Below are 21,198 nucleotides of genomic sequence, written 5' to 3' on the forward strand. Positions count from 1 at the left end.
CTGTATTGTGGGGTGTAATGACAGACAGGGAGGAGCATCTTGTTCGCTCTGTTCTCTTGCTGAGAGCAGCAGACACACACACAGAGTGTCTGTGTAATTCCTTCACCTATTTAAATTTCTGAAAGGTTTAAAGACTGTGTCATACTTGGAGATTAGTCGCCCATGAAAATTCCCCTCTACTGCAGGCTACTATCTCCTGCAAGTGCTTTCTCACTAGGAATAATGTCGCCGGTGGGAAAACTTACGTGTCATTTTGGATTCCCAAAATTTCCCCATGAGGCACTTATCTAGTGTTTGGAGTCTCAGGGGCTTTGTAATGCCTAAACGGTTCCGATCTAATAACAACTATGTACATGGGAAGCAGGAGGGACGGGCACTCACATCATTTGCCCTCAGCACATAGAGTTATAGTCATAAGCGTTTAGCTGCAATCCAATGGGACTGGAAAAGGTACACTCTTCACTTCACTCAATATTTTACTTCAAATATGGATAGTTTTGGAGCTTCTTGAAAACTGCATCTTAAATGCTATTTAAGGGAACCCATGCAGATTACAGTGTACAGGTATAGGACCCGTTATGCGGAAACCCATTATCCAGAAAGTTCTGAATTAAGGGAAGGCCATCTCCCATAGACTCCATTTTAAACAAATTCTTATTTTTAGAAATGATTTCCTTCTTCTCTGTAATAATAAAACAGTACCTTGTACTTGATCCAACTAAGATCAAATTAATTCTTAGATGCAAAACTATCCTATTGAGTTTATTTAATGTTTGAATGATTTTTTCGTAGAGTTAAGGAATGGAGATCCAAAATTACAGAAAGATCCCTTATCCGGAAGACCCCAGGTCCCAAACATCCAGGATAACAGGTCCCATACCTGTACTACTGTATATCTTTTGTCAATTTTCCTTTTAAGTAACTGGAACAAATATAAAAGTCACACAGAGATTAAAAAAAGCATTTCTTTTACTGTTAAAAACAATTCGGGGAATATAAACATTAAAATGGGATAGAAACAGAAGACCCAGGGAAATATTCCAGCAGTGGTATCACCGTTAGCCACAACAGTCCAACTGGGAAGGGCACGAGTCCAATTAAAGGGGCGGCTATTTGGCCAAAAGCTGTTTTCTTTGCTGCTCCAGCAAAGCCTCCAGGTGATCTGCTCTCTTTACAGCTGCCTGCATCACACAAATGGGCACAGTTAGTATAAAGTATGAACTTTTGGACATTACCATAAACCCTACTGGGCTGTGTGACCTTACAGAGATGCACTGATCCCAACAACTTGCCGACTGTTTCTGAAATTGTCTACTAATAAAATTCCATAAAGGTCCCCATACACCCATAGTGATGTCGCCAAGCGAGCGGATCTTCTCTTGATATCCCCAACCTACGGGTGGGCAATATCGGGAGAATCCAGGCTAATTCAATCGTTTGGTCCTGGGGCCAAAAGATCGAATTATTATGGCGGGTATAGGCAAAGTCGGTCTGGGGACCGCATCAACGAGCCGATGCGGTCCCTGATCCGACTAGATTTTTTAAGCTGCCCGATCGATATCTGCTCGATTTCAGGCCAGATATCGGTCGGGCAGGCCCGTCAGTAGTGCCCATACACGGGCCGATTAGCTGCCGAATCGGTCTAAGGGATCCATATCGGCAGCTAGAATCTGCCCGTGTATGGGGACCTTTAGTCATACCCATGACATTTTTAGAGACATTTTTTACATCACAACAAAAATATCAATAGATTAATTTGGCTTAAGTCTGTGTAAATAAAAATATTTTGGCACACATATGACATTTTCACAGCACAATAATGATAATTTTTTTACTGTATATGCTAGGGATGCACCATATCCAGGATTCGGCCAAGATTTTCAGCAGGATTCTGATTCAGTCGAATCCATGCCCCTGGCCGAACCAAATCTGAATTCTACAAATCACATGACTTTTTGGCATGTAAACACAGAAGTTCAAAAACGTAACCCTTCTGGAACCTAATTAGCATATGCTTATAAGGATTCAGATTCGGCAAAATCCTTTACAAAGGATTCGAGGGTTCAGCAGAATCCAAAAAAGTCTATATATATATACAAATAAATACTTGTGAATAATGTATAACCTCAGTAAAGCACTGCAGAATATGTTGTTTCTGAGTGAATGACTTCTTTAGATGCTGCTTACAGCCGAGTGTTAGAAAGAGCCCCAGTTTGAGGTTTGGTGTTGCGTTCTTATTGGCTGTTCTGGATATGTCTGGGTCTATAGCCTTAAGAACATATGAGTAGAATAGCTATGCGCTACCAGCATGTAAGATTAGGAGGATAACTTGGTGGATCTGTGAGCTTGAGGATGAGATGTATGGGAGACTGACCTCGCACTGCTTCCGTAGACTGTTCACAGTTTCTTCTTTCTTCACTATGGCTGTCTTTACCCTGCATAGAAGATACAAATCCAATGACTTTTGTTTTATTTTACAGTTAGTCATAAAAGCCTTACCAGCTGATTACGTACAGAGACCTAAGCAGAAATACACACCCTAAACTCTCTGAATGTATAAAAATGTATTGAAATGAAACAGAAAGGTACATTTCTATAGAAACTATAATATTAATATACACGTCGTGCTCAAGGTTATTTGTAGATGTCATTCCCACTGAATGCAGTTTCAAGAGTCAGAACCAACAGAGGAGAGAAAGGGGCTGTTTTCAGTAGCAGTTACATTTATGAATAACTGTAAAAGGATTTACATTGTTGCTTAATGTTTATTGGGAAGCTGCTTTTTCTTTCATTAGGTAAAAAATAGCGTGCGGGAAGAAATGCTATTAACACGGTTACTGGCTGTTATGTGACACTGTAAAAGGAACATAAACAACTCAACAACTTTTTCTTTTCTCTCTCCTGAAAGTATTGGAAAATTAAAATGTTCTTTAATTTTTAAAAGACTACGGGCAATTTGCAATTTTTTCCATGGAGTGAGCCAGTTATTCCACATGTTTTATATTCATGGATTATTTATTTTGAAATAATGATATTGTATGTATTGTGTGTGGGTAGGCTGGGGCTAATGAAGTGCGCAATCATGCTGTTCCTTCTGGAACCTATTCCTGGGCCCACAGGGTTTCTGTGCGAGTTTGCTTCCAATTCTGTCATGGGAAAACAGCTTGCAATGGCTTCTTCCACATTTCTGGCAGCAAAGTGTTTAATCCCAATACTTTATGACCCTACCTGTTGTGCTGGGGACTATCCCTTTACAATTTCTATTATGTACCCAGTGCTGGGAAATTAAAAGACTAACCTCCAGCCTTGAGAAGCAAACTGTTAACTGGGTCATACTCCCAAACCAGCAACAACCTAATGCTCTCAGTAGGTCATATTATAATTTCAGCTGATTTTAAGCATACGCTAAAAAACTACAGGCAGCATCATCACCATAGATTGCTCTGAGCCTGCTCAATTACGAAGCCATGGAATAATCCCTCCACTGCTTACAGCTGTGGCTTTTTCGTAAACAGGCATTTAGGATTATGTCTTATGAACACAGCAATTTTTCCATTGGTGCTCTTTACACTTCTGCCTGTATGGAACAAATTTCCTTAAAGGAACAGTAAACTGAAAAAAATGAGTGTTTTAATTAAAATATAATGTACTGTTGCCCCGCACTCATCGGCACTGCTGCCATGGGGCAAGATGAGAAACTCAGGCGGCAGCGCCACCGAAAGTTTCCAGGGGCGGAAAAAGACACTCTGGTAACTTAAAGAGCTGAATATCCAGTTTTTAAAATGGAAATTTGGCTGTGCTAGTGCAGAGAGCACAACTGCACTCTCTACACTAGTGACGCACGTGCCCCCCCCCCCCGTGCTGTAAATGTAAACGCAGGGGGCCGGCATCGGAGGAGCCACCTCAGGGGCCACAAACACCCATGCCTGCACTGGTAAAATGGGTGAGTTTGCTTTAAAAACAGAACTATAGTTAATATAAATACCCTGCTGTGTAGCCATGGGGGGGCTATTCAAGCTGAAAAAGAGCTAAATGACACAGGTTAAATAGCAGATAACAGATAAGCTCTTTTATGTTATCTCCTATGTAACCTGGGCCTTTCTGCTTGAATGGCTGCCCCCATGGCTACACAGCAGCTTATTTATATAAAATTCAGTCCTTCTGAAACAAACACACCTGTTTTACCAGTGTAGGGACCAATACATTACATTTCAATTACTCTAAAACATTTTATTTTTTGGTGTTACTGTTCCTTTAATGTTTTCAGCTTCCATCCACACAATAGAGGATGTTCCAGTATCTAGCGATGTGCCTCAGTGTTACATACGTTGCATAGCCCTATTTAGGAAACAGTAAATTGATATAGGCTCTTGGCACCAGCCCATTACTCAGCTGTTACCATGGACTCATATAATCACCTCCTTCTAGAGTTATAGTGGCGAGGAAGAGTGGGGGTGTTCCCAAGGGGACAGTTAATGGCATTGACCAATAGCCAAAACTGTTTGACAGGTGTGTAAGACAAGCTAGCATTTTCTGCTAGATCCAAATAAAGAGCTCTGGAACCTCTGGTGTCCATCCAGGCTAACACATCTGGTGATGGCCAAGAGTTACCTGCTTTGCGTAAGGTTGACACAAATTCCATGATTACTTGCTTAACAGATAATTTATAGCAAAAAGTCCTGGAACATTTCAATGCATTAAACGTTCTTTGAGGGGGTTATTGAAGGCTCCTATCAGGTCTCCTAACAGTGAAACATACAATACTTACCTCTTGTGCACCTCCTCTAGTTCCTCATCCTTTTCACGATTGACTCTCTCCAGCTCCAGGCGCTGTCGGGCCCTTGCCTCTGATGCCTCTGTTTTCAGTCGCCTATTCTCTTCCTCTGTCAGTACAAGTCTATCCGCAAACTCCTGACGGATCACTTCAGAAAGGCTTTTTCTTTCCTCACTTAGGCGGTCAGTAACCTGGAGAGGGGGGCAAAAATCTGGTGAAGGAGATATTGCTGATACAGGGGCATCTTATGCCACATTTTACACCCAAGTCTGCCTGAATTATAGCCCTGCAGCAATATTTTTATATTATATATTTTTTTTTTTATAAGTGGCACAGCACATGAAGACTGAGTTCCACATGTATTAGTCGGAGGCTGATGGTATATAAAAATACAGGTCAATACAGAATAATATTTACTTTAACAGAATATCCCCATTACACATGACCCACTGAGTATTTTGCCATCATTCCCTGCCACAGTTTACTTTAAAAGCCCTGCATTTTCCTCTGTGCCCCCCCTTACCTTCCTAATATCTTCAATCTCCTGCTCTTTCTGTCTTAGAAGTCCCTGAAGCCGGATCTGCTCTCCCTCTAGCTCTGTCACTTGCTCCTTCAGCTGATTACAGCGTTCCTGCAGCTTCCTCTCTGATCTCTCTAATTCTTGCAGCTCCGATTCATACTTATCCCGTATCCGTTTAATCCTGCAAAAGAAGCAAAAAGGCTTATACATGAGGAATACTTAAACATATGAATTTTAATCCATTACACTGAAAAAACTGCTTTTTGCAGATCACTGCACAAACAGGGAATCAAATGGACCAGCAAAAAGTGCAGGGGTCTGTTGAGGGATAAAAACATTCAGGCTTAGAAATGTTATTCCTCATTCTGCTCCCAACAAGACCTGCATGTGTGCTAGAAAGCAAAGTAGTAGTGTACAGCCTCAAGTTCTTGTTTTTTTAAAATGCATAACTCTGGTGTGGGGGAATTAATCTGGACTGGTTAATGTCCACTAATTCCCTTACAAAGCATAACAAAGGCCAATATATAAAGTGCTTCTGTAAACAATCCCCATACTCCTGTAGTAAAGTATACATATTTACTTGGAAGAAGTGTGTTGCAGGATGATAATTGGCCCTACTAAGGGCACTACTAGACTCTGATTGGCTTAATGAGTTGTATTACTGCTCTCACCTATTTTCACAAGCCCTCTCACATTCATCTTTGGCTGTTGACATCTCAGACTCCAGACGCTGGATGACAAGTTCAATTTCCCTGTCTCTCCCTTTCCTAACGTCTTCCTTCAGCTCTCTCTCCCGAGACAGCAGCCAAGTTTCCTGTATGCAAGAGAAGTGCAATGGGTTTTAAAGATCTGTTAATGTTTATGTACTCCACACAAACACCTTATGCTTTATCTGTGGAGACATGAATTCTAATCATTCTCATATAAAAGACAAATAAAGCAGCCATAAAGCCAGGTAAAATATCAGATAAGTAACTAACACTAAAAAGATGGATTCATTATATATGATGAACCATTTGACATGAAGACTGCCAGTTGGCAAATATGATACTTAGGGATGCACCAAATCCAGTATAATGTTTTTCTGCCGAACCCTGAATCCTTCATGAAAGATTCTGCCGAGTACCGAACTGAATCTTAATTTCCATATACAAATAATGCCATGGAAGGGTTAAAGAGAATCATGTGCAAAGTGTGCGGTGAATAATTTTCAACTTTGTGTTTATGTGACACAAAGTCACATGATTTTAAGGATTTGGTTCGGCCAGGCACATAGATTCAGCCAAATACTGCCAAAAAAGGAAAGATTGCTAAGGGGAAGACAAAATTGTAGCATTACTTGTGCACAATAATATTTTCTCAGGGGGTTATGGTGGAATTATACCTCCTTCTTCATGTAGTTCTGTTCCCAAGCTTGCTTCTCAATTTCTAACCGCTCCTTCAGGGCTTTTATCTCAGCCTAAATATATTAAGCAAGAATAAAATAAATGTTTTACTTACTGTGAAGTCAAAACTGTAGGAAGGCCAAAAAGCAAGGACTATGAACTATCACTGAACCAGTTTCCCATTGTTCACAGCCAGAGAGAAGAGTTTGTAGACAGGACCAGTCTATTTTTGTTGTCACGCTATTATTATTCTCAAGGGAACACAGGACTAATATAGTAATGATACAGTAATGCTATTGTAGTTTAGATAATGCTGTGAAAGCTCTAACAAATGTCAAAAATGAAACCACAGCAATGGAGGAATGAACATATTTCAAGAATGATTTAAAAAACTGACAAAATGATTAGAACTGGCAAATGAAACAGCCTAGCCAATCAATAGATGTGGTCTATTGTGGCCTTGGATACTGCCCTCCTCCTGATTGCAAGCTTTCACAATATAACTCCTCCGATCTCCATACAGGACATACCTTCCAATACAGAAAGAAACAAGACCAGACACATACTAGTCTCAGGCCTCACATATATTCACTATTTTATTGGTTGTCTGTCCACAGTGATATCTGTCTTTTGCAACCTCATCGCATTACAATATTTATTTTAGAATATTCCTGTTACCAAACAAAAAAGTTTTCTGCAGAGACCGACACAGATAATGAGGATACTAACCTGGTGCCTCCTCTCCTGCTCATCCTTGCTCTTCTCATATTCTTCCTTCAGTACTCTTGTGGCCAGAGCACAATTATCTTCCAGCTGCTTTCTTAGTTCATCCAGCTCAGCTCTTTGCCTGTATACGTATAAGTAACCAGGATTCATCAAACAGAAGCACCAAGTACAAAAAGCAGACAAGCAACAGCAGTTTTTGGTGTAAACAGATGACAAAGCCAAAACAATTTCTTTGACAGAATACAGAATGCTGTCTACAAACTAATGGAAGAAGAATCAAGAGTCCAAGACACAAAACACTGGCAACTATTCAGCTACATTTCTCCAGCTTATGGTTACAGCCCCCCAAAATAAATCCTAAAGAACAACAAAATGTATCATAATGAAAACTACTGAGAGGAGGCAGCTGTGGCACGAGAGATGCTATAGTATTTGCAGGCCAGTGTAGGTCTGGGTTTGGCAGATGACCACACACCAACCGGATGACCAGATTGCCTTGCCCATCAACTGTATTCCTATCCAAACAGATCAGCCAGGAAGGCCCATACATGACAGGATGTTTGGTAGAAGAATTACTTATCTACACATATTAGTTTGTTGCCAGCTTTACTTGCCCAGATCAAGAGACAAAACATATATTTGGTTGCACTATAAACCAGGATGTGTTTTTTATTCCAGTTTATTATACAGCACATTTACTTTATTGACAAGTATATGCTGATTTTGCTTTTTGTTGTACCTGTCAAGGTTAACCCAGCTCAGTTTCCATGGTTACATGAAATGAAAAGATGGTATTCATGGTTTCTCCAATCTACCTTATCAAGACTGTAGAAAAGACAGACAATGTCCTAAAATGTCAGGATTCATTTAAATGCAAAAGATCTCTTCTAATTGTGCTTCCTGTTATTATTGTGCAAATGTATTTCTCAATACCATAACAATATTAATCATAATATTCCCACCAATCCCCCCATAAGTCTAGCATAAAGGCACTGCTCTAACCTGGCTGCCTGCTGGTTGAGCCTCTCCTTTTCCTCCGATACCTCTTGGAACAGACGCCTGCGCTGCTCCTGCAGAGATTGCTCTTCCTGAACAAGATGCTTCTCATACCTGTGCATTAAAGGCAGACATTCACTTTGTACTAAACCCAAATGGTAACTTCAATGTGTGTCTTTAATCTTAAACAGAAGTATAGGACGTATTCTGAGTAAAACTGATTAGTTGGATACGTTTAAATAAAAAGTAAATAATACACACAACTGAAATTGATAGAACTGCTATAGTCCCATTTAGGTTTTATCAGGTTTTGGTATAAGTGGTTGAAGTGGTTGTGCATGGTGCCATGTTACCAGATGCCCGTGCCAATTCACCTTTGCTTTGCCAGCTCCCGTTCCCTTTGGCTCACTTCTTCTTTCTCCCGCTCAAGGTTGTGCCGCATCTCCTCAGTCTGACGTACATATCGCTGGGCGGCTCGCTCATCTGACTGCTGCAGTTCTGCCTCGTGCAATGCTTTTAGCTTGCGTATTTCCTGCTTGTGTTTGGAAATGAGTCTCTGGATCTCAGGTTCCAGCCCTGTAAAGGCAAGGGTAAAAAACTTAGCAACCTACTGCTACTAAGTACAGTTTGTTTATACACAACAGTGAGCAGTGTAAGGCTAATGCCGACAGGGCTGCTTCTTGGCCGTGGATAAACACGAACTGCGAATCAGCCCCTATGATGGCATCATGGCCTTCCCTGTGCCTGAAGCCATTGTGTTGCCCTAGGGGCATTCACACGGATTGAATGTTGGTGTTGAAATATGTGAGTATGCACATTAAGGGGATTCTTTCAAGAGGGAGTAGTACTTTTCATTCAGATTGATTAACGCTTTGATGGCTTCAATTCCAATTTATTTATAGTGCCAAAGAAGGATGGGTCATTCTGTCCCGTACTGAATCTGAAGAAGCTTAACTGGTTCATCCAGTACTCCTGGTTCCACATGGAATTCATTCGTTTGGTCATCCAATCTTTTTGTCCTTTGACGCTTAGCTACATGTCCCCATTTGGCCAAATTATCTTTCCATTAACACAATTATCAGTTGATCGGCCTCCAGTTCAGGCTCACATTGGCCCTTATGAGTCTTTACAAAAGTAATGGCCTCTATGACTGTGACGCTATTGCTACAGAGGATACCAATTACCCAATTTTGGACAACATTCTAGTGACGGCAGACTCTCTTTCAAAAGCTAGAGAGCAAATGGAGATCACCATTTCAACCCTGGAGTTCATTGCGTGGAGGACCAATTTACAGATATTATCTCTTCTCCCCAGCCACGTCATGCAATCTCTGTGCTTAGTGTTCAACACCAGTTCAAAAAGAGTGATTAAAAATCATGGGTATGACTACTCCAGATCGACTCTAAATGGGTTTGATTTTGCATGAAGGTCTTTGGGTTAATGGCAGCCACAGAATCGGTGCCAATCGCACAGTATCACCTTTGACCCATAAAGATGAAGAAGAAATCCCTCTGCCGTCCTGCCTGACAGTCACTATGTTGGTAAATGGAACGTCATCATCTAGCCCAGGGTCGATTCTTGGAGGAACCACAATGGGCATTAGTGATCACCGACGCAAGGTTCCAAAACAGACTGGCTCAAGGTATTTGGTCTGGAGATAATGGTGGTACACATTCCTGGGATACTAAACTGGGAGGACGATTATCTAAGATGGAACCGCTTGGATCCAGGAGAATGGGAGTTACTACCAGAGGTATTAGACATGCCAGTGCTCTACTGGGGGCAGCCAGAGACTGACCTCACAATTTTCTATTCAAATACAAGGACCTTAGGGCAGAAGGGGTGAATGCAAAGAGTACAATATTTTCCCCCATTCTTATGTTGCCGTGGATTCTCATGAGATTCAGTCAGGAGAAAATAACATTGATGTTTGTGGCTCTGTTTTGCCCAAGAAGGTTGTGGTTCTTTGACCTAAGAGTGCTGGCAAATGAAGATGGGTGCCATCTTTCTGTTCAGCCCAACATTATTTGTCAAGGTCCCATACTGCACCATAATCCATAATCCAACGGCATCGTATGACAGTAACTCACACATGCCAACTCGTAAAACAACAGCTACAAATGCGGAGTTGGAAGGAAGGAAGAGGAGAGGGAGGAAGGAAGAGGAGAAAAACTCTTTTACCCTTTACAGTGATCTCTTTAATTTTCTTAGTTTTCTCATCAATCCATTTCTCCCGTCGCACTTTCTCGGTGGCTGACATCAGGTCCTGCAGCTTCTTCATTTCCTAGGGAAACAGAGTAAAAGTTTAAGTAAAAGTCCAGCCCAGCTTTACAGACACCTGAGTGCTATCAAGTTAAGCATTTAAAATCCCCTACCCATTGCACTACCACACATTCTTCTGTAATAAGCAGGCCATAGACACAGAGAGCTGCTGGTCCGGCTGATCCAGTCATTTCGCCCCCAGACCAATGACGGGATCACAGTTGGGGCCTATGTAGATTAATCACAAGAGGGCCACAGTGACAGCCTGATGCTGTTCATGCCCAACGCTACATTGTGTTATTTTGATTTCACTTATCAGTGGGGCAATCAGTTGTAAAGGCCCCACATATTGGGGACAGCCATAAGAACACACGTCCAAGTTCAACCTTATATGCCTATATATAACCTGCCTAACTGCTAGTTCATTCAGCCAAAAATTAGAGAGATTTTTGGGATTCATCCGATCCCTGAAAGCTTTATGAAAAATTTGGCCAAGTACCGAATCCTAATTTGAACATGCAAATAAGGCTGTGGGAGGGTGAAAGAGAACTGTGCACAAAGCGTGTGGTGAAAAAATTTCAACTTCTGTGTTTATGTGCCACAAAATCGTGTGATTTTAAGGATTTGGTTCGGCCAGGCCCATGGAATCTGAATGCTGTTGAAAAAAGTCGAATCCCAAACCAAATCCTGGATAATCCTGCAGCCCTCCCTTGCTTTACAGTGAACACTGTATATATATATATATATACATAAAGTTCAAAAAAGATGCAGCACACAGGTTATTTGCAAAAAGGTGTATTTTTGAACTTTCTATTTTGGAGGGGCGAGACGGCGCCCTTAAGTTGCGGAGCACCAGGGTCTACGCTATGGATGAGTGCGGTGACAGTCTTGTTTAAGGTATATATATATATATATATATATATATATATATATATAATCAATAAGTGTATAAAAGAGAGGGACCATAGCAGCATCAAGAATCCTTTATATGAAAAACTTCTTTACATTAAGGCTAGTGCCACAAACAATTATTCTGAATTCAGAATAATTAGGAAACAAAATGCTCAGTCACCCTATGTACCATTGCCCTAAGAATTCTAAGAGGCATATTTTATACACATCTGTCTTTGCAACAATGCCAATAATTATTGTTTAAAAGGGGTAGTTTTTTTGCCATTAGTTTCATTGCATTTCCCACCTAGTGATAGAACACAGAATCTGTTAATAGACATTAATAGGTTTCTGATTTGGTTAAAATCAATGGCTTGAATTAACCCTAAGTGAATAAATAATCAGTTAAAAGCAAAAAAGTGATGGTGTCCCTTATTTAGTTCCACAAGGCTGTTCTATTCATCTACCAGGAGCAGCTTCCCAGTGCAGAATGCTGCAGCGCTATACAAAGCAAACCAAATCCTTATAGAGTTGTGATTTTTTTTTTTTTAAAGCGCTTATGAGAATAGTGGAGTTGAAAGGTTATGGGAATGAGCGCCCCCGAGTAAAAAGAAAGCATGCAGAGGTGTGTTACCTCACACAGGGGGCCCAGAGTTTGCCAAACCTGGGGAAAGGAAAAAGAGAAGAAGAACACGAAAGAAAAGTAAAATAAATCAACAGAAAATGAAGACGGAAGATAATTCAGCGGGTATCAGTCACTGTGGGAGTTTATATATTGTATAATATATGGAACACACACAATTCTACTGGCTCTGTAAGTTTCATGTTTTAGAAAATAGAAAACTCAATTGGCATTTTCAATTTAAAACCAATACTTCGCTATGTGGCCAGACTGTATATCACTGTTACAACAGGAAACGTTTCTCATTTCTCATTTTATATACTAAGTATCATGCACTTACAGAACACAACTAAACAAGTCAATAAGCAGGTAAAGTTAACGGTACTTTGTAATCATAAAACTTTGCTTCTCTGAAAAAAATTGCATTTCTTTTTCAACAGATGAAAAAGTTTTGCCTTGTTAGCTGAGCAGAGCCATTCAATACTTGGTATTTAGCTGCTCTCGGTGTCATGGTTTCATTCATGGCAAGCACTGCTGGACAAAAGGCATATTTAGCAGCTCAGTAATATTTTTGGTCTATGAAGTAGAGATACACAGAATCCAGAATTGTTTTGATTTGGAAAAATACCAAATGCACCTACTGTTAAAGGAAATGTAACACAAAATTTTTACATTCAATATATCCTTTCTAAATACTTTTTTTTAGCAAATATACAATAGAAAGATTGCAGTAGTATATGTGGTTTTTTTAAAAAAATGACTTTACCTAAGACTTACTGAGCTCAGGCAGCACATCTCTCCCAAGTCTCGTAGCCTGCTTCTGTTCCACTCCCCCTACACCCCCTCCCTTTCCCCGTGCAGGCAGCGCAGATGCATCAAAAGAGGAGAAAAGGTCCGTCTCCTATCCCTCTTCCTTCCCCTCTCTGTGCCAGATCACTAGTGCCCATTAATCACTTTAAAAAGGACTCCGAAGAATGCACTAAATCAACTGCTGGATTAAACCGGAAGTCTACCCCATCGCCGTATCGCCTTTTGAACTTGGCCCAGTAAGTCAGTGGCAATGTAATTTATTAAAAAACCACTTACAATATTGCATTTTTTTAAGGTTACATAGCTTAATAAAAGTATATAGAATTGATATCTTTAAAGTGAAAATTTTGTGTTACTGTTCCTTTAAGAAAAAATTTTTTGTACACATGAGTTTTCAGCTGGCCATACACGCATTGATTCTATCATATGAAACCTCGTTTCGTACAATATTCAGCGAATGTTTGTAGTGGCTCGACGAAACGACCGATAGTGTAAAGGCTGCGGTTGTCGGTCGTCTCGTCGATCGGGCAGGCAACGGCGCCCGAGCAAAATCTACGTTTAGGGCTGGTGGAGGTAGAATTTCTATTGTTTCTAACTCCATATCAGACGATTCAGCCCTGAACGTCAATGGAGAGCGGGAACAATTTTTCCTGCGACCAATGGTTTGACTTCAGGTGCATTTCAAGTGCACAAAGGCCCAAACAGCCTCATACAGGCCCAATATTAAGTATCAGTCTACAGCATCTTTCAGCAGCCTCACTATCATGCTGCCAGCCTGCACTTCAGATTCAGATGCATCCAAATACAGCAGAAAGTGCTACAATGTGGACAAATCCTGATCAGAATACTGGATTTGGTGCATCCCAAATTGAGTGCTGATGCTTCTGAGGACCACAATCATGAATTGCTAGCTTAATCTGAGGCTCTAAGAACACCAAATATCACAAAGCTTTTTATTGTGGTCCCAAACTCACCATCTCATGCTGTTCTTGCATTTGGCTGATCTTGCTCGAGTATTTTTGATCCACCTGCTTTAGCTCTTTTACTAGAGATTCACATCTTTCACTTAGAGCTTTCTTGTCATCAATAAGCTGCCAGAAGAGAAACAGTATGGAGTATAATAGACACAAATGTAGGCAAATTTCAGACAAGGTTCAAAATCAAAGAGGCCATAAAAGGGGGCTACGTAGACCCTTCGGGAGAAGGGCCCTATGTGGGCCAAAGTGGTCTTTGCCTGATCGGATTTTCAAACAGTACCACTAGATGTCTGGCCATTATGCAGCCAGTCATTGGTCATGCAGGCAGTTTGGTTACCTCCATACATCTGCCTGTGTATAGACAACTTGTAGGCTAATGTCCCACAGAGAGATTAGTCGCTGCGATTTTTAAAAAGTGATTACCAGCGGCAAGTCCTTAGTTTTACCTCTAAATAAAAGAACGATATGAATCTACAGTACCTAAACCGATGATACTACTTGAAATCGCATCTCACTCCCAATCGCTGTGAGACCCTTTTTTCGAGCGATGTTACAAAAGAAAGCATTGTCATTCAAAACTATTGAAATCGCTGAAAGGAAAACCCATTGGGCGGGAAGTCACTGCGATTGTTTGCAAATTTCCCCATTACGGCAGGGAATGTGCTGATTTGTGGGAAATAGAATCGCTCCGCTGTTTAAATCTCTAGCAAATGCTTGTTAGGAAAAGACGAACGACTTGTCGTTGGAACTCGCTTTTTAAAATTGTATCGACTAATCTCCCCATGGGAAAATAGCCTTAAGCCCAGATGGACAGATCAAATGATGTGGCTTCTGATACACAGTTACACTTGATAGGACAGCTTTCTTTATCCATTTAAAGACTGACACAATCTCTTTGTCCTCTTACTGCTCCCACACTTTAGTTGCAACTAGGGACGCACCTAAAACACTATTTTAGGATCCGTCAAAACCCTAAATCTTTTCCGAACCAATTCAGAATCCTAATATTCAGATCAGGATAAGGAAGGGTCAAAGGCAACCATGCAGCGGGAAAAAAAAAAATTTCTGCGTTTATGCCAGAGGCATGGATTCAGCCGAATCCTCCTAAAAAAGGCCAAATCTTGGCTGAGTCCTGGATTTGGTGCATCCTTAGTTGCAACAAGTATTTTAACTATTACACAGATGTTTGTGCAATAAAGGCAAAGAATAAGGGCAAATACATCCTTGCAATTAATCATGGTAAAATTATGCAGACAATGTAGCAAAAGTTACACCCGATTATAATTATTTATGGCAGATAATCATCCGGTAGCATTTACTGGTCACCTTATTGAAAAGATAGATCTGATTGGTTTCTAGAGGTTACTAGTCGAGTCTTTATGAAGTCAAAATGCTTTAATATTTTGTGCATGAGGTTTTTCCTACTCATTTGCAATCTATTTGCTTTTCCATTCTTTATTAATGCCCTAGTCTATTTCCCCAGTATATTTTCAGTTTGTATACAGTAAATAAATACAGTAAAGACAAATGTTTGGTTCTACAGAGTCTGTATCAGTGTAATGAGTGCAATATCCAATAGGAGTACAGTCATGATTTGCTTTCTTGCGAGTGTCCTGGCCTGTCTACCCACGAGGTGCAGCTGCATAAGGGGTTAGACAGCATCTATGTATAAATCTGGGCAGAAATAATAGTACCCAAGCCTCCCTTTCTTAACTGGTGCCCTAAGTTTAGCTCTAGCAAATGTAGGGGGTTTTTACTTCAAAGGAAGTAAAAATGGTACAAAAGTTTGAATTGAGGAATTGTGAAGTATAGACAGGAATTTGGGAAGGAATATCATTTTTGGCAGATTAATCCTCATCACCAGTTTATTCCTTTATGGCTCTGAGAATGGGGTTGAAGTTGCTAAGAAGGACTGTATCTAGATTCCTGTGACAAGTGACACCAATAAATTTAGAAGAGTCCACCTATTTTAGAGGTGTAGATGGAAACCCGGTTGGGTCACGTATGAGAAATATGCTACATTTTTTCCAGTTAATTCTAAAGCCCAAAGTGGTCTACTACCTCCACCAGAGGTGACTTGCATACTTGTACAATAATTTATACACACCTTTATACTTGGGACATGGGTTGACAAATGTTGAAACCCCCGCCACTGTGATTGGATTAGTGGAAGAGTATATATACTGAGGGCTTCCCGTACCAGTCAGTTGAACTGAAGAAGCTGCTCAGATGAGTAGTGAAACGTCTTCAATGATTACTTAACAAGTCCAGTTGCTTTAGATTTATTTATACTAGATATGTTCCAACATTTAGTTGAAAGTCTGCCCAAAAAAGTGGTGGCAGCAAAGGAAGGGAACTTCCTACTAATAACATTGATTTTGGAATAAAGTGTTGGGACAGGTAGGTGTCCAGATACTTTTGCTGATGTAGTGTATGGTTTATACCTATTCTACTAAATTTCACCTTTCCCCCCATCACAAACACATTCATCTTTCAGCCTCTCTATATATTTTTCATCCAAATCAAAAAGTTACTCGTTAGTAGCTCCCATTTGGACTCTCCTTCATTCCACCCCTGGCTTTTTTAGAGAAACACAGAGCTCCACTATTGTAAAAACAACAAAGCGCCCTGCTGAAATGTAATAGTTAATGAGGGTTCCAAAGCACCCTTTCAGGGTGATAGAAATTTAGCCTTGTAACTCACAAAGATGTTATACAAGGGACAGAAAGCAAGACAACAACCAGCAGATTCATAATATTCCTTATTTTGTTATCATTATTAACTTAATTTGTCCCTTAGAAGTTACAGGCTTTCAAGTCGATTACTTGAATGTACAATGAAAAAGGATCACTTCAGCCACCATTAGAGAATGGCACTATGCTTATTAACAAGTCTACTAGCCGCAGAACTTGTAGAACAGTCTGCATTTCCTGTAAATATTGCAGGTATTCACAAAGGAGCTAAATATGACTACTTACATAATGAGCATTCAACAAAACTATAGATAAGGAGCCTTTATTAAAGCTGTTGTCAGGTAGTTTTTATTGTGAACCCTGTGCCAAGATTTTGAGGTTGATTTAGCAAAATCATCATCATCATCATTTATTTATATAGAGCCAGCAAATTACGCAGCACTTCACAACAAATTTAAACAAACAGGGATCTTAAAAAGTTTAACAAGGGTATACAGAGTAACAATAGGATCAGAGGGCCCTGCTTGCAAGAGCTTACATTCTACAGGGGTTATGGGTACACTGAAACAAAAGGAATGTGGATACTGATTGATGATTTAGATACATTGCATATGCTTCTCTAAAAAGATGGGTCTTTAAAACTTTGAAAGGAAGGGGAGAGTCTGATGGGCCGAGGCAGAGTTCCAGAGACAGGCAGAAGCCCGGGAAAAGTCTTGCAGATGAGAAAGAGGAAAAGGTGATGAGAGGAGGAGAGAGGAGAAGGTCTGAGGCAGAACGTAGGTAACATGAAGGACTGTATTTGGAGATTAGAGCTGAGACATAGGGAGGGGCTTCATTAGTAAAGGCCTTATATGTAAGTAATAGTAATTTGAATTTGATTCTAGAGGAGATTGGGAGCCAATGAAGATATATGCATAGGGGAGCAACAGATGTGGAATGGTGAGATAGATGAATGAGTCTGGCAGCAGCGTTTAGAACAGATTAGAGTTGTGAAAGGCAATTGGCTGGAATGCCTTTAAGAAGTAAGTTACAGTAGTCAAGGCGGGAAATGATAAGAGACTGGATGGGTGTTTTAGTTGTGTCTAAAGGTGGTCATACACGCTAAGATCCACTCACTCAGTGAGGTCGCCAAGCAAGCAAATCTTCTCCAGATATTCCCACCTACGCGTGGGTGATATCGGGCTAATTCGGTTATTTGGCCCTGCATCCAAACGATCGAATTAGAATGGTGGGCCTGTTGTACATGCCCACATATGGGCAAATACACTGGTGAATCGGTCTAAAGCACCGATATTGACAGTTAGAATCGGCCCGTGTATGGGCACCTTAAACTGAGGTAAGGGTGTATTCAGCAATTTTGGTGAATATGACAAGATTTGGCAAGTGAGTGGATGTGTGGTGTTAAAGGCAGGTGGGAGTCTCAGACTCAGCGTGCATGAGTGATTGAAAGGTGATGTTATGGACTGTGACTGGAACCTGAGGGACAGGGGAGGATGTTGGAGCAAATATAATGAATTTAGAAAGATTCAGTTTCAGATGGCGCTGTGACATTCAAGAGGAGATGGCGGACAGGCAGTCTGTAATTTGGGAAAGGACAGAAGGAGAGAGGTCAAGAGTAGACAGGTAAGAAGAGTTGGGTGTCATCAGTGTATTCCAAATGACTGAATAAGTTTCCCTAAAGAAGTTGTATAGATTGAGAACCGCAGGGTGCCTAAGACAGAGCCTTGAGGAACACCAACAGAGGGAGTGAGGTGGAGGTGGGGTTTGAGAAAGCAACTTTAAAGGAACGGTCAGAAAGATAAGAGAGCAGTTTCTGTTGAGTGTGTTGGACGGAAACCAGATTGTAGGGGGTTGAAAATGGAAATGCGAGCTAGATGCTGGGCCAAGCGGTTTTAAACAAGCCTTTCTAACAGTTTAGATGCAAATGGAAGAAGGGGGACTAGATGATAGATGGCGGGGGAGCTGGGATCAAGGGAAGGTTTTTTGAGGATGGGAGTGATTAATGCTTGTTTATATGACAAAGGAAAAATACCAGTAAAAAGTGAGAGGTTGAAAAGGTGGGTAAGCGCAGGGCTGAGTGTACCAGAGACTGGGTGAAGGAGGTGAGAAGGTATGGGGTCGAGGGAGCAGGTTTGGAAACTTCATCTAATATTGCAGGGGAGAAAGAGTGTAAAGCGCATGTGAGTGAGTAGCAAGGTAATTTGAAATTGTCATCAAATGGTATGCTCTGTCTAGTAAGGTCAATTTTGTCCATAAAGAACTGAGCAAGGTCTTAGGCAGTTACAGTAATAGGTGGAGGATGCGGAGGAGGGCACAGTAGTGAGTTAAATGTGGCAAACAATTGCTGTGGTTTAGAGGATAGAGTGGAGATTAAAGAATAGAAGTATTGTTGTTTAGCTATTGATAAAGCTTGATGGTAGCAGGAGAGCATGAACTTAAACTGAAGAATATTCTTAAGAACCACAATTCTGCAGAATGCTTTACTATACCTGAGTAAAGAGAGAATAGCAGCTGCTATTTTAGCTCTGTACCTGCACACTGCTCCTGGAACATCTCTAAACTCAGATTACACAGCAGAAATGGAAGGGGGAGGAGTAGGAGAAGGGAAGGGGAGAGAGAAGCAAACTGAGCAGACTCATGCATGCACTGAATGTTTTTTCTGAGAGGAAGAAGTCTGACACAGAAGATCATGTATACAGAATAAAAGGAAAGAAATGAGGACTCAGAGCAGCAGTTCTGTAAGTGCTTATGGCTGTATTTACATAGACCTTTCTGATAAAGCTTAGTTTTTACCTTTCCTTCTCCTTTAAATAAGCTAGCATTCAATAAGAAAAGTCGCACAAGTTAAGTATTTTATCTCAAAAACTAATATGAAAATACATGGATTAAAGACAATACAATTTTACATATAGATTGCAGCATGAAATGTGGTGCCATCCCCCAACTGTAGTTGGTTTTGGAAATAAAAGACCTGAAATATTACCTGATCTATAAATGACAGATGTCTCTGGATAGTGGCTTCGTACTGCTCACCCTGCTGTTTCAGCTGTTGCCCTAGTTCTTTCTCAGTCTGTTTAGCATGTCGTACTGTTAGCTCTCGCTGCTGGGCCTGTGAAAAGAGAAGAAAGATTTTTTTTGTTACACAATTCAGATCAAACCAGAATCCCTGGTCTGTGCTAGTCTTCTGCACTTGTTTTCTGTACCCAAAGAGACAGACTATACACATTCTTTCAGCCCCTATTCCAGGTACTGCCCCAGTATTCGTAAATGGTGTGTTTATGTTTGAGCCTCCCTGCTACATGTCCAGTTACTCATTAGTAACTATTTTCTCAACAATGTTAGGAATGGACCAGAAACCACATAAAACAGGTATAGCAAATTAAGGGTGAAGCGATAACAAAAACAGAGAAAAGGGAGGGAATAAAGATATTTAGAGAAAGGCAGAGATAGAATGAAAGACATTTTCCCCAGTCTAACATGTGGAAAGTTCCAGATACATTAGCAGACACTTACTAAGGCTGTCTGCAGTAGGTTCAAGGCTCTTGTTTTCTCCTGCACTTCCAGACGCAACTTTAACATGGAACTTGTCACTTCCGTGGCAACTGCAGAGGCCTGTTCCAGATGTGTTAGCTCTTCTTCAGAGAGCAAAGCCTAGTGACAGGGCAAAACACAGGCCGGATGTCAGAGTATAATCAAAGCTTAAGCAAAAGATACATATTAAGTACGTGCACTGAGACACAAAGAAGAAATATATACACATACTCCCTTCTGAGTGTTAGAGGCTGCTGACCGTGGTCTCTCCTGTTCAGATATTTCCATCTCATCCAGGAAGCTAATAATGCTCTGTAGTTTGGCTTCTGATAATAAAACACCGTTGATCTCCTCCTTCCTCTCCCCGTTATGTGTAAGCTGACCAAGACGTTCCAGGTTGTCAACAGTAAGTGAACTGTCTATATCCTAAGGGAGACAGACACTAAAATGTTACACCATTTCTTTACAAAAGAAAACCAGAATACAAGCCCATATACCAGTACAACAGCAAAAGAGCACACAAGCTCTAGTTGGATATACAGCTCTCCTACTTTTTTTTAAGCCTCTCACCCCATCAATGAATTGATACTTGTCCTTGGGTTCAGACTTGATCTCTGGCAAAGGCTCTGGCTCTTCAAGCTGTCTTAAGGTATCTAGCAACTCTGTCAGTGTGGTTTTAGATTGGGCTCTGCTGGCAGAAAACTCAATATCCAAATCCCTAAATGTCTGCTCAGCATGCGAGGATACCTAAGGGAAAGAAAACATATAAAGAAGGGAAGAAAGAAAACTGGTAAAACAAAGAAGAAAAAAATATAACGTAAGGTACCAACACAGTCTAAAAGGCCCGTGGGTAATTCTACAAAACCATACCTGTATTTTCTGTTCCTCGTCCTTGTTGTTTTCTGGAGCTGGACTGAACATTAGAACTCCAGCATCTTCCTGGTTTATCTCTGTCTGAATCCTGGACCCTACAAGATTGGAGAAAACAAAATGACTGAATTGATAGTTTC

At 40.7% G+C, this 21,198-nt stretch overlaps 1 protein-coding gene across 3 annotated transcripts in view; it reads right to left on the minus strand.

Annotated features, from left to right (window-relative positions):
• Window positions 1-750: 750 nt before the first annotated feature.
• cep131 (centrosomal protein 131kDa) overlaps window positions 751-21,198 on the minus strand; it is a 34,684-nt gene continuing 14,236 nt past the window's right edge. The window contains exons 11-27 of one of the 3 annotated variants that reach the window (XM_012966708.3): window positions 21,059-21,156; window positions 20,759-20,935; window positions 20,420-20,614; window positions 20,171-20,308; window positions 19,641-19,766; window positions 13,962-14,078; window positions 12,190-12,219; window positions 10,584-10,686; window positions 8,776-8,977; window positions 8,408-8,515; window positions 7,409-7,526; window positions 6,679-6,753; window positions 5,966-6,108; window positions 5,298-5,475; window positions 4,769-4,965; window positions 2,375-2,435; window positions 952-1,181 (exon numbers count right to left, since the gene is read on the minus strand). In XM_012966708.3, coding sequence (XP_012822162.2) covers window positions 1,110-1,181; window positions 2,375-2,435; window positions 4,769-4,965; window positions 5,298-5,475; window positions 5,966-6,108; window positions 6,679-6,753; window positions 7,409-7,526; window positions 8,408-8,515; window positions 8,776-8,977; window positions 10,584-10,686; window positions 12,190-12,219; window positions 13,962-14,078; window positions 19,641-19,766; window positions 20,171-20,308; window positions 20,420-20,614; window positions 20,759-20,935; window positions 21,059-21,156 — 2,138 coding nt within the window. In that variant the 3' untranslated portion in view covers window positions 952-1,109. 3 annotated transcript variants of the gene reach the window in all.

This window comes from Xenopus tropicalis, chromosome 10, assembly GCF_000004195.4.
Source record: "Xenopus tropicalis strain Nigerian chromosome 10, UCB_Xtro_10.0, whole genome shotgun sequence".
NCBI classification, from domain to species: Eukaryota; Metazoa; Chordata; class Amphibia; order Anura; family Pipidae; genus Xenopus; species Xenopus tropicalis.